The sequence below is a fragment of the Xenopus laevis genome, chromosome 2L, assembly GCF_017654675.1.
Source record: "Xenopus laevis strain J_2021 chromosome 2L, Xenopus_laevis_v10.1, whole genome shotgun sequence".
Lineage (NCBI taxonomy): Eukaryota > Metazoa > Chordata > Amphibia > Anura > Pipidae > Xenopus > Xenopus laevis.
This window is the reverse complement of record NC_054373.1, coordinates 112,248,642-112,262,441: the sequence shown is the minus strand read 5'-3', so window position 1 is coordinate 112,262,441 and position 13,800 is coordinate 112,248,642. Positions and strand designations below refer to the sequence as shown.

The 13,800-nt window shown below is 35.0% G+C and overlaps 1 protein-coding gene across 6 annotated transcripts in view; it reads right to left on the bottom strand.

Annotated features, from left to right (window-relative positions):
• Nucleotides 1–13,800, bottom strand: part of dmd.1.L (dystrophin, gene 1 L homeolog) — a 1,148,817-nt gene that overhangs the window by 436,797 nt on the left and 698,220 nt on the right. For all 6 annotated transcript variants that reach the window (XM_018244936.2, XM_018244933.2, XM_041580924.1 and 3 more), the window contains one exon: nt 8,180–8,344. In XM_018244936.2, the coding sequence (XP_018100425.1) occupies nt 8,180–8,344 (165 nt within the window). The remainder of the gene's footprint in view (nt 1–8,179; nt 8,345–13,800) is intronic.

Genomic DNA, 13,800 nt, shown 5'->3' with positions numbered 1-13,800 from the left:
TCAGAGCATGAGTGTGTTGTTCATATCTACATGTTAGGTGGAGGATCTCACAAATAAATTGTTAAATATCTTATTTTATTTGTGAATAAGTATATGGAGCAATTCAGTCAAGTAAGCAATGAAAGAACACTAGCAATATTTTCCCACTGAATTCAGTAACTTTTAACAGAAAAAGTTGACACCATCCTAGTCAGGGTAAACTGCCAACTAAAAACGAATAAGACCTTTATTGTACACCAAGGATTTGAGTGGCAGTGATGCATACTGCTTGGAAAAAAGATAATGATGTTTTCATATTTAACCATTCATTTTCTGTGACCGAACCAGTTCTGGCACCGTTAAAAAATTATTGATAGATTGATTGGAAAACAGATTGAACTGCTGGGAGTCCTTATGGATTCCCAAATATGATCCTTGATAAAAGTGCCCCCAGTACTATTAAGAACGTATGTGTCCAGTTCTTGCCAATGATTTTTATGCATCTGTTGTAACTTAATCATAGAGCTACGAGTGACATTATTCCATGCACTTTTTTGCCATAGGGATAACATAAAGAAGAAAAAAAACAAAAAGGATGTGTGACTGCAATTACAGGGACACGCATCAAAAAAACAAACTTTTATTTTTTTTCTGAAACTATATATGTTTGTATAAAAATGATGGTTTGCTAATGGAAATTAAAACACTTTTTACTCATAACATAAAAGTATTTAATAATGGATTGTAAGCATCCATTTGCAAGTTTATATCTGTTTCTTTTGTCTTCTAACAGCAGTGCAGACAATTTGTTTGAATAGGATAATGGGTTGTGGGCTAACAAAGTCTTCTATACTGAAGTTAAATAAGAGGAGGTTGTGACTGGTGACACAAACAGGAATTCTAGATTTCTTTATACATGTCAAACGTGTGAATCAACTACACAAATATTCAAATTAAACAGACTGAGCTAGAGAAATAGTTGGAAAGTTCTATACTCACGATCCCTGGAATAATACTGGTACATAGTTACATTTTGGTAGCAAAGTCCATGATGTTCAACCCCTCCAAATGAAACCCAGCATCCATACATAAACACAATCACACCGACCCATCCATACACTTACTTAAACTATATATACTAATATATATGCTAATTATAGATTTTAGTATCACAATAACCTTGGATATTATGCTTGCCCAAGAAAACATCCAAGCCATTAAAAGCATTAACAGAATCAGCCATCACAACATCATCCAGCAGTGCATTCTACAATCTCAATGTCATCATTATGAAGAACCGCCTACACTGCTTCAAATGAAAGTTCTTTTCATTTGGTCTAAAGTGGTGTCCTCTGGTACCGTGATCCTCTTCATGGGAAAAAGACCCCCTGCTAATTGTCTATAATGACATCTAGGGGCACATTTACTAAGGGTCGAATTTGACCCTCAAAGTAAAATCCTTCAAATTCGAATATCGAATTCGAAGGATTTAGCACAGATGCTACGATCAAATGGTCAAAGTAAAAATCGTTCGACCGAACGATAAAATCCTTCGAATGGAACGATTAGAAGGATTTTTCTTTGATCAAAATAAGCTTAGAAAAGTGATGGGGAAGGTCCCCACAGGCGAACATTGTACCTCGGTAGGTTTAAACTGCCGAAGTATTATGAAGTCAAAGTTTTTTTTAAAGAGACAGTACTTAGACTATCGAATGGTCGATTAGTCTAACAATTTTTAGTTCGAATCAAAGTCGAAGTCGAAGGTCGTAGTAGCCTATTCGATGGTCGAAGTACCCCAAGAAAAACTTCGAAATTGGAAGTTTTTTTCATTCGAATCCTTCACTCGAGCTTAGCAAATGTGCCCCCTAATGTACTTGTAAAGTGTAATCATGTCCCATTGGAAGCATCCTTTTTCCAGGGAAAACACAATAACATTTAAGACAATTAAGTCTTCCATCCCTCTAACCAGTTTAGTTGCACGTCTCTGCACTCTCTCCAGCTCATTTATATCCCTATTAAGGACTGGAGTCCAAAACTGCACTGCATACTCCAGATGAGGCCTTACCAGGGACCTATAAAGACTCATAATTATGTTTTCATCCCTTGAGTTAATGAGTTAATGCCATTTTTTATGCAAGATAGTACTTTATTTGCTTTAGCAGCAACAGAATGACACTACCTGGAAAAGTGGTGTGCAGCTATGCTCTTGAATGCAAAGTTAAATGATATATTCCAAAAAAAGAAAAAAAATCACATTGCGGTCTCCTCAAAAGACTCAAAGTCCAAGGGCCATCAATTTTTAACAATTTCAATATAATTTAGAAGAGATCCAATACTAATGATGCAGTAGCTATATAATTATAAAAAGTAAAAAAAAATCTTTATTAGAACATGTGTAGCCCGTATACTGGCAAAGCTAGTGTCACGTTTGTCACCCTATATCCAGAACCCAAGCTAAGCTCCCTGGTCTCGGCTCTCACTTCTGCCTCTAACCGCCACCTTTCACCTCGGGAGGAGTCCTTGGCTAATCGAATGCTGCCAGGTCTTATTTGAGAGAGGAGCAAAGCTAACGGTTCTGGACGAGCAAAGGGGCACGATCGTCTCACCAGGATACTGGAAGGAAGAACACCACCAGGAACAGGCAGCCGGGCCAGCACAAGCAGAGAATCGTCAGACAGGTCGGAATCAGGATAGGAGAATGTAGAATAGTCAGTGGACAGGCAAAGGTCGGATTGGAGAGGTCAGAGTAGTCACAAGCAGGCTAGGATCAGGATCGGAGAGGTCAGAGTAATAAGGCAGGCAAAGGTCAGGATTGGAGAAAATCAGAATAGTCACAGGCAAAGCAAGGGTCAAACCAGTAATATCAGAAAGAATACATGAAGGAAAGGCACCTAGGAACTTTACAAAAAGAACCTAGCAACGGGCAATGTGTAAATTCCAAAAGCCCCTTTAAATACTCTTTGAATTTTGCGCCACATCACGTGATGTCCTCACGCCGGCACATAAACCCAGAAGCGCGCCATAAGGAAACCGGCAACAGAAGGGATAGGACGCATGCCGCGGGCATCCCCGCCGAAGGCATGGCGGGCGCCCCCGCATGCCAAAGGGCACAAAGGGCAAATGTCTTATGTACATAATATGAACAAGTAAACTTGCATTATAAGTTTAAAAAAGTGTTTCTTCATTTTAGTTCAAATACAAATTTTCTTTGTACACCGGGTACTCATCAGAATTTAGAGTTAAAAAACAGGCTAAACTGTCCATCAAATGCTGGTAAATTTAAGCGGATAGGGGGAAAGCAAAACATTGTGCATCCAGTTACTTTTTCTCATTTCCATCATGCTGGGGGAATTTTCTTTTATTTATCTAGAATTAGGTTTACCAGACTCGAGCCGCACACCTAATTCTCAGCCTAAGTGTGACCTGTCAGGTATATAATCAGGTGATTGACAAGAGATGGCAGTTGCTAGAACATTATTCTGCCAAAAATCTATACAAACCCTGGGACAAAAGCATTTATTAGCAATTTCCTTTTGCCATTACTGTGGCCTGGAATTGTTTGCTTTTGAAGTCACGTCAATTAATGTACATTGCAAATATCTTTACATATCTGGATGAACATGAGGGACATATATAGATATATATATATATATATATATATATATATATATATATATATATATATATATATATATATAAAACCGATTAACTAATCAGGTAGGAAATATTCAGCTTAGTTTTAATATTCATTATTATTATATTTACTGAATTCAAAAATATAAATAGGCAAAATTTATTATAGTCTTGAAAATGTATGAAAGCATTTTTTTTCACGTTCAACAATCTTGCCTATGTTTGATCTTTGGCATTAGGTTTATAATATTGGGGCAAGCCATACATGCACATTTGCCTTTGAGAATAATGGATTATGTTAATTTCTGGTTAAGCACAATATGAGGGTAGGACTACACGGACATTTTCAGCACAATCCAACGCACTGCAACAAAATAAATGCGACAAAGTGCATGCGACGGAAATAAGGTAAGAGACAGATATGTCGGGTGAAGTCGCAGCGGTGATCCGACGCGACGCGACTGTCAGATGCAGATTCTGTTTGAAGCTCCTACTGCCAGTACTCAGCTTTATGCTTAGTTTCAGTGCTCTGATGCAGTGTAAAAAGGGGTCAGCGACCCCCTCCCCTGGTGTCTCTATTTACTCCTGCTCTAGAAAGAAACCCTAACTTCCCAGGTAAACAAATCAAAAATGATAGAAATGTTTTAATAGCATTACATAGTTGCTTAAAATGATCTGCTTTAGTAACTGCATTCATGGGAATGTGAGCAACCCTTTTAATAAGCTTTTAAAGCAAACATATTGAAAAGAGTCCATGGCCAAACCGGTTACAAAATTTTCTTTCTAGTAGCTATTTTGGCTATCCTTTGTGAACAAGTAGGTGGGTTACAGCCATCAAGGGTTACTATTTTTAAGATGCTAAGAATTAATGCTTTAAATTAAGCTTAAACTGCCCTGTAAATGCAATTGACTTCTTCCTTTACTAAATAATTGTCGTTGGAATGCCTCAATCAGAATTATAAATGCATTAACAAATATTTCAGTTTGCAAATTTATGCAGAAAAAGCTAATTAAAACAGATTTTGAAGTGCACACTTAATATGCTGATTAAGCCAGAACAAAATTAAAAGTGAATTTTTAATATACACAATACAGCCATGATTTCTCATTATGCATTAGTGAAGATATAGCACAGCTGAAAGACTAGCAAAAACATGTTGATTAATGCATACAATTTACTACCGGCAGCAAAAAAGGGTAGCACTACAAAATAACTTCAACTTTAAATGAGCTACCAAATTTACCATTTACTAAACAAAACGGGATTTAAAGTCTTTTTGATGTCTATTACTGGTTTTTTTTTTGCTATCGTCGTTTTATTATAAGTCATTCCTTTATCTCTATGTCTGATGAGAGAGAATATACTTTATATACTGTACATATTATGACAACAATACTTAATTAATAAAATAGTTGACACTTCTATCTGTATGTTTAAAATGCTTCTATTATTGCAATACTTGAGCATTAGAAATTGTACTGATAAAAAAAAAGACAACCAGGAGTATTAGATGTAATATATTACACATCACTGTGTTAGTCTTAGATGCCCTTAAATGTTTTACAGTTTGCTTTCACTTGGATCATTTAAGTAATCTTTCAATTTACATTATAATAGCAGTTAATCTAAACAACTGATCATACATTATTGAGAATAACTGCTGTGCATCAATGACTGACATTTTTATAAAGGCTTTTGATACAATGTCACATAAATATTTTCCCTAAAAAATTAAAATCTAAATTTTTGTATATTTAAAAAAGATTAGCTGAATGATTATACAGTATGCAGTGTTTTCTAAAAATCAGCTGTGCATTCCAAAAATATTCTTTGACGATGTAAACTAGGGTTCTTCAGTTCAATTATGACCCCATCATGAAATTGGCATTAACATGCTTGTCCAGCAAAGTCCTGTGAGATCAGTCCCTATTTTGGCTTGACACAGTGGGGGTCATTTATAAAGTTTGTGTAGCGCATATTTATTCACAAATGGTTGTATTGCCCATGTTTTTTGCTTAACGCTTAAATATTGTACTGTTGTGCCCATCTTTCCAGTTTTTTGCAAATTCGCATTGTGCATAAATTTTCACAAATGGCTCGCAAATGAGACAGGTGTTCACATGAGTGCACCCAGTATGCGAGGTTGTTGTGCGCAAAAATAGCATTGACATTAACTTAAATTCGCAATTTGCTAAACTATTTTGTCCGCTAGTGATGTCGAATTAATTCGACAGGCGCAAATTTGCGGCGAATTCCCGCAATTCGCCGCCGGCAAATACATTTGCGAAACCGTTGCAATTTTGCAAAAAACGGACACCAGTGTCCAAAAAAAAAGATGCCGGCGTCAAAAACAGTCGCCGCCATCAAAAGCGAGATGCCGGCGACGTTTTGTGAATTTTTCGATGTTTTGCGAATTTCACTGCGAAGCGAAACGTCCCAAATTTGCCCGTCACTATGCTCCGCTACCAAAGTTGTGGCATTTTTGTGCATTTTTCACCATATTTAAAAAGCAGTGTGAATAAAACGTGCAATTCTGTTTACACGTTAAGTATACCATGCTTATCCAGCTTTATAAATATAACCATGCACAGAGCACATATTTTCACTGTGCGAATCATTCTGCCCTGCGTGAAGTTTATAAATGAGCCCGAGTGATGCTCATTTATAAACACAGGGCAAATTTGCATCTGGGCAGTAACCCATTGCAACCTATCAGCGAGTGGCTTTTTTTCACCATCTGCAAGTTGAGCAATGAAAGCCAACCTCCAATTGGTTGCCATGGGTTACTGCCCAGGTGCAAATTTGCCCTGTGTTTATAAATAAGCCCCATTGACTTTACTGCTAACTACATGTTGATCTCTGTTTGTCATTGTCTGTGTTGGACATATAACCTTGTTCTTCGTGCTTCCTTCCTCACATCTGCAAACTCCAGATATATAAATATTATATCACACACTATTTTAATCAATGGATCTAACATTAGTTCAGAATCCTAGCCCTTTAAGCTTTTTAGCAGAGTGGAGAAAAGCAAAATACAATAAAAGTGTGACAAATCATGCTTGACTGCTATCCCAATGGTTAATATGGTCCCTGATCTTTCAGAGAATACCTACTTATTTTAAGCTGAGATAAGGGAACAAAACATGCTCCATTTATGAGACGTGCAAAGAAGAGATTTTTTTTTGGATTAGTCTGAAATCTCACAAAATAGATGCAATGTGACATAGTAATGAAAACTGGAAGATACACAGTATGAGTCTCTCAAGGAACTGCTATTATGCATTGCACATTTACATAGAGACAGTCTCTGAAATGACAAGACAATTAGCAGGCCGCTTATATTCTAGAAGGTTGACACAAATAAGCACTTAAGAATTGAAATCTACAAATTCAGAGTCATGGAAAATTCCCACTGCACTAATTATTGCAATAATACCAAATCATAAAAGAGTACATTAGAAATTATATTCGTTCTTATAATGCACATTTGTTACAATTCTCTAAATATATTCTTACACTTTTTATACAGTAGGCCATATTTTAATTGTGTGTACACAAATATATAACAGCATATTATATTGTGGGTACTTGATCAATTCAATCGATTCGAGTTTTGTTTGCCGAAACCTTGATCAATTAGAGTATTCCAGTTTGTCAACTCAAATTCACTGATTCCAGTTTTTTACGTTCCACTTTTTTTTTTTTAAATTAGAAACCATTCAAGTTGTGAGTTCATTTGAGTTAATTTGAGGTCTAAAAAGCTCACAAAGCTCTAAATTCAACCTTTGATAAATAACCCCCATAGGGTTGTGGGTGGCATGTTAGTTTTGCTGGTGGAACTGTAAAATAAACAGCATAATGCCTTATGTTGTCACTGCTAGATCTACCACCTACTGCACCAATGAAGTATTAGCCTCCAGCAACACAGAAACTAGTTCATGCTACAGTGTAGGGGTTGAACTGATTAAAAATATAGAAGAACAATGAGACTTAGGGGGTTATTTACTAAACTCCGAATGCAAAAATTACGAAAAATGTCATGATTTTTTTTAAAAAAAAAAAAATCAGACTTTCAAAAAAAATCACACATTTTTCAGAATTTATTAAACCCTGAGGATGGGAAAAGTCCGAAGACCTGTTGAGGTTGCATATAAGTCAATGGGAGAAGTCCCAATGATATTTTGATGTACGCTGGGTTTTTGGCAATACCCCAAAGTTTTCGGGCAAAATTCTGAGTTTTCGGGTGAAAAATCAGAAAAAATCTTGAAAATCAGATGAAAAAATCTTGAAAATCTGATTTTTCAGGATTTTTTGTGGGAAAGTGTATTAATAAATAAGCCCAAAAAACTCGTGCATATTTGGTCTGAGTTTTTTCAGAAAATATTGAGATAAATTCAGACTTTGATAAATAATCCCCTTAGTGTTGTAGCATGAAATTCCTTTCAATATGCAAGTACTCAAATACAGCAAAACATTCAATTTCAATATCAGATGCGTTATTGCACAACATATTTCCCTGAAAGAAAATAAAATGCTAGAAATGTTATGTTTTAATAAAAAAAATACCTTGATGTCAAAAGCACCAGGTCTGCCCACTTGATTGTAGAACTGCAGCTGATCCTTTACAGAAGATACCCACAAAGTCAACTGATTTAACTGAAGCTCAAACAGCGATAAGTTCTTCAACTCATCTTCAATCCCTTTTTGCTTATCATGAAGATCCTTGGACACCTTAACAATAAAAAAGCAAAACAATTTTTTTTAAAACTTTGCCAAACATTGTTAAAGTTTTTTTTGCCAATAATAAGGTAAAACTTTATTGTATATTAATAAAAAAAAACATACTTGCCATTAGAGAAAAGAGTAGAGTGGCCTTGAAATTCAGCAGCTGCACAAATTAATAGTTATTTTTTCCTATTGGTCTGTTATGTTCTTGGATGCATACATTACTATGGCTATCTTAAAGAATGAATAATATTCTATTGGCATGATGCAACTACACATGTAAAACAAATTTATAATGGTACGTGAAGATTAAAGCAAATATTTATTAAAAAATGTATACATACAATATATAAAAATTATATAGGAATGCTTCAAATCCAGTATTCGGTTTCAGATTCAGCCAAGATTCTGACTTTATAAGCAAGATTCGGACGAATCCAAGTGCCTGCCCGAACCAAATTCAAAAAATCATGTGACTTTTCGTCACACAAACAAGGCAATTTTAACCGCAGTCTGCGCATGCAGTTCTCTTTCCCTCTTTTACCCCTAATTTACATATGCAAGTTAGGGTTTGGATTCGGTTCATTATTCAGTTGAATCTTTCACAAAGGATTTGGGATTCGCCCGAATCCTAAAATAGTTGATTCAGTGCATCCCTAATAAAATATTAAAGAACTTTTAATACAGTATTACAATTAAGATGTAAAAAGAGTTGCATTCACTCTATAATCATCGTATCTGTTAGATATAGTGCAGATCTTATGCTACTGATTCAGTTTGCAATATAGTGCTGTGTGCCACTGATTCATAACTAATAAAAATGAATGCAGTATATGGCTTTTGCCTTTGGCAACATATACTTAAATCTTTTAAACCTTAAACAGAGAAAGTCTTTGATATGCAAAACTAATTCATTTACTATAGAATATGAAAAGCTACATGTTAGTGGAGGAAGCCAGCATGCCATTAAAGGGAAGGTATCAACAGACAATGTCAATGGGATACAGACAAGAACAGCTGGAAGTGTAACAAGCAGCAATATAGAAGGATAGAAAGGGATATAGGGAAACGGCTGAAATGGGCTACATTTAATAGACCTGTAAATAGGGGCAACATGTAAGAGATAGCATTGGTGGTAATGAAAAATTAAATTGATATATTTAAGCAAATATATAATAATAATAATAATACTATATTGTGGTCACAGCAAAAAGCGTCATTTTATTTTTATAGAAAACATGATGGCACACTAAGGGGGTTATTTACTAATCTCCGAAATTCCCTGAAATCCGAAAAATTTGTGATTTTTTAAATAAAATCTGACTTTTAAAAAAAAAAATCACAATTTTTTTGGAATTTATTAAACCCCCGAGGAGATTTTGGGGGAAAATTCACAAAAAATCGTGAAAAATTTTGGGAAAATGTAATAATAAATAAGCGTTAAAAACCCGAGGGGGTTAGATCGGAGTTTGTAGCAGCCGATATTGAGATAAATTCGGACCTTGATAAATAACCCCCTAAAAGTTTCAAGAACTTGAGGGTCAGTTATTTGAGAAGACTGAACTAGTGATACAATAAATTTATTATTAACATTATGCAAGTATTCTAGCATTTTCGTGGCCATTTTGCACCCAGAAAGTATTTTAGCTTAACATTTTTGAGGCAATGTGGTTTTTCTAGCATTCATAAGAAATGTAACCCCTAGTTACATTTATATTTTGGGCTCAATTAATCTTAAATAGTTCCCTCCATGCAAATTGTTAAACATTTCCAGATAATGTTATTTCTAGAACCTCTAACATCTGAATTAGGGTGGCTGACATGGTATGGTTGGTATGGCTTTAGCTCCAGCACAACAAGTAGGGGCTGATTTATTAAAGGTCGAGTTGTATTTAATTCTAAAAAATTCAGAGGGTATCATCAGTTATAATCTGAGCTTCTGTCACATGACTCACTTAAACTTGTGTATTATAATAAATAAAGTACCCCCTGTTGCAAAATATGAGTCTCCTTGGAGTTCCATGACTCGTGTTTTTATATGGTCGTGGAACTTCTCGGTAATTTATAATATCCTTATATTTGACAAGAGGAGCTACTTTATACACTTTATAATTTTGTTTGTGATGGATACCATAACACCAGCTGAAAGCATCATCAAGAGTCCCAATTGCAATTGCACTAGTCTTTAACGTACCAGATGTAATTGCGTCATATGAAATTATGTTTTTGGCTACGACATTAGGATTCTGAAAAGTAATACTACATTGTGGGTAAGAAAACATGGCAAATTACATCTGAAATTGCACTTTGCACACTGCATACTGAGCCCTAGTGGTTTGCCTATGATATAATAGCTGAAATTGGTCAGGTATTTTTGTCGAGGGTACTAATGATTCTGGAATGTATATATTGCTTCTGTGGAAATGGTTACCTCAAATGAAAAATCTTATCTAGGATAATATGAGGGGTGTTTGTAGATGGATTTGCTGTTCTGAGTTTTTGTTTCACTACATAAAGAGGGGGCAATTTGAGTTAATAGGCCACTGAGAGAAGGGAAAAAGGAAAGCTAGACATGATATTCTTATTACAGTATGATGTGTGTACTGTATATGAAAAGAGCAATGGGATCATTTGATAATCTTGAAAGGACTAGAGTATCACGAGGTAGTATAAGTGGCCACTTGTAAGTACGAGCTGACTGTAATAACCAAACAATAGTAGCTGCAGTAATCATTTGTTCGCTGTAATACATGGATTTAATTGCATTCTTGAACAAGCATTACATAAATGGGGCAGCACAATTATTGGCTTATAGAAGTTGATGTTTGCATTAGGTAGTATAGATAATTGTATCTGTTAAATGAACATTGTTGGAGACTGCAATTATAGGTTAAGGTTAAATTCAAGATTGATAAAGAATGCCAATTCTAAATTATTGTAATGCAAATTGAGGGAGAAGCATGAATTATATGGCAGCTCACTGTAGCTAATGTAACTGAAAATGATACAGCTAATAGATTGAATAACAAACTTATTTAGTACTGGCATTTGGGTTGTTTGAACAATACTTGCAATATGGAAGGTTGGCATAATACTGGCATTAAGAAAACTCTATTGAAGCAAACTTACAAATTGTGGTACAGTTACCCTGACTATTAACAAGTATTGGAGGTTAAATGAAATCACGGTGAGGGAATTAGCTACTGAAACAATGGAATATTTCCATCATAACCTCACTGTGAACACAAGAAAAGCAACAGTCTGGACAGCCTATAAAGTGGTTTTTAAAACTCTATTAAATTCGAATATACTCAACATTTTACTGTTTATAAAAAAATTATAAAAAAAAAATGAATATCTAAAACTTAAATTAAATTTTTTTTACCAACTCGAAAACTCAATTTTATATATAATAAATCTCAAATTTCAAATTAAAACTCAAATCGAGTTTGGATAATTCACAATTCAAATTTAGAGTTTGGATCATTTCGAATTTTGAAAATTCGAATTTTAAATTTGACCCTTAATAAATCTGCCCCTTAAACTATGAATGCCATGACATTTACCAAGAAAATCCAAAAAATGCAGGGACATAAAATTTCACTGAACGATGTACTAAAAAATACAAATACCTGTTTTCGAAAATTTCTAAAAATGCACGTTTTTCAGACAATTCCATGGGGAAAAAAATCTACAACCTCTAAAAGTCAGAATTGATTTTAAACGGTCTAATAGGATAAGTACAATGGTTTTTGAATGTAATAAATCTTGACTTTTTAGAGCTTTTTTTTTTTTTTTAAAAAAAAAAAAAGAAATTTCCCATATGAATGAATGGAAAGTGTGTGAGTTTTTCTGTGGTGAACCCTTATCTATTTTGATAAATATGCCCCTAAATCTCTGTACTTGCCTTGGATCCTGTCAGATTATTCATTACATAGGACAGTACATTAAAGTTTTAACCCTTTTTTTGCGATAAAATTTTTACATAGTAAACTTCCCATTTCTGTCTATAAGTCACAGATTTTGTTTTTTGATTTTCAAAATTGTTCAGAATTAAACAGGAACAAAAATATTTAAAAAAAACCTCTATATTTAAGATGTAAGCCTATACATTGTGTCTTTGGAGAGTTGTTTACAGCCCAATGCCCATAGGATGTTAGCTATATGCCTGAAGCATATCTGTGGATCTTAAAATAGAAACAAAATGTATTATACTGCTTCATCATCTGTCAATGGCCCACTTAAATGTTACACACTATTTCATTGATTGATTTTCCAATCTAGCATTGACAGGTCTTTTCAAACTTTTTAACTGTTCAGCCAGTGTTGGTTTTAGAAATTTTATTGTGGCTGCTAGAACTTTTTATGGCCAGCTGTGAACATTGATTGCTTTTCTGGACCATTTGTCAGTGTGGCACATGTAGTGCAGCCTAATCCCAGTGCAGATTTGATTCTTTCTTTCATTTTTCTTTCTTTGTAATGAAAAGGTGCAAAGTTTTCTTTTCATGTTGCATTGAAACCATAGTTCAGAATGGCAAATAACTCAAAGAACTTGAAAGAAACACATACAGTACATGTTGTATTTAAGTAGATAATATATTGTACTCCCCCCTTCATTTATTCTAGAATTCAAAATACAGGGGTATATCCAGGGGTGCAACCATAGAGGAAGCAGACCCTGCGGCAGCACGGGGGCCCAGGAAGTATAGGGGCCACAGGAAGCCATAATGCATATACACTAGACATTTTGGGGGCCTGAAAAATAATTTGCTGTGGGGTCCATTAATTTCTAGTTACACCACTGGGTATATCTCTAGAAGCATGACCTTTTCACTTTTGTAAATTTAGGAAAATCATGCCAGTGCCTCTTAACTACTGTCTATGGGTGACTTTCTTACAATGATTACTGTAAGTGATCAGGAAGCCCAGAAATCTATAACCAATGTGTTTTTAGTGTTGTTGTTAAGAAAATCCCACTGAGTGCTAAGTGCAGTTGGGTTATTTACTTGCCAGCCGCAGCGCCAAGGCTGTGTTTACACCATAAAGTAAACTTTAATGTTAGCTGTTTAATATATTTATATACATATACCGTATATGCCTTTATAACAGTTGGCACAGGACATGAACTCCCCAAGACATTACAATTTCACAGGTATGTTGGTCTTGCTGCCTCCTATGCTTCTCACTGCCATATAGATCAACACTTTTCCCCTCCTTTTTTATGCAACAATATCTGGACCCTGCTGTTACCAGATAAGCAAAGACATAATTGGGCTATGCTAGTTCTTACAAACAGCCTGCTCTATTGGTATTGGTATTCCCTTGTAATTTCTTTTTATGGGTACTGAGATTTTTGGTGGGCCTGAATTGGACTGTATTATGCCTAAACATTGTATTTAGAGGACTTCTCCAAAGGGGATTATGCTATTGCAAATATCCTTCTGCTTCATATTGTGGTCCAA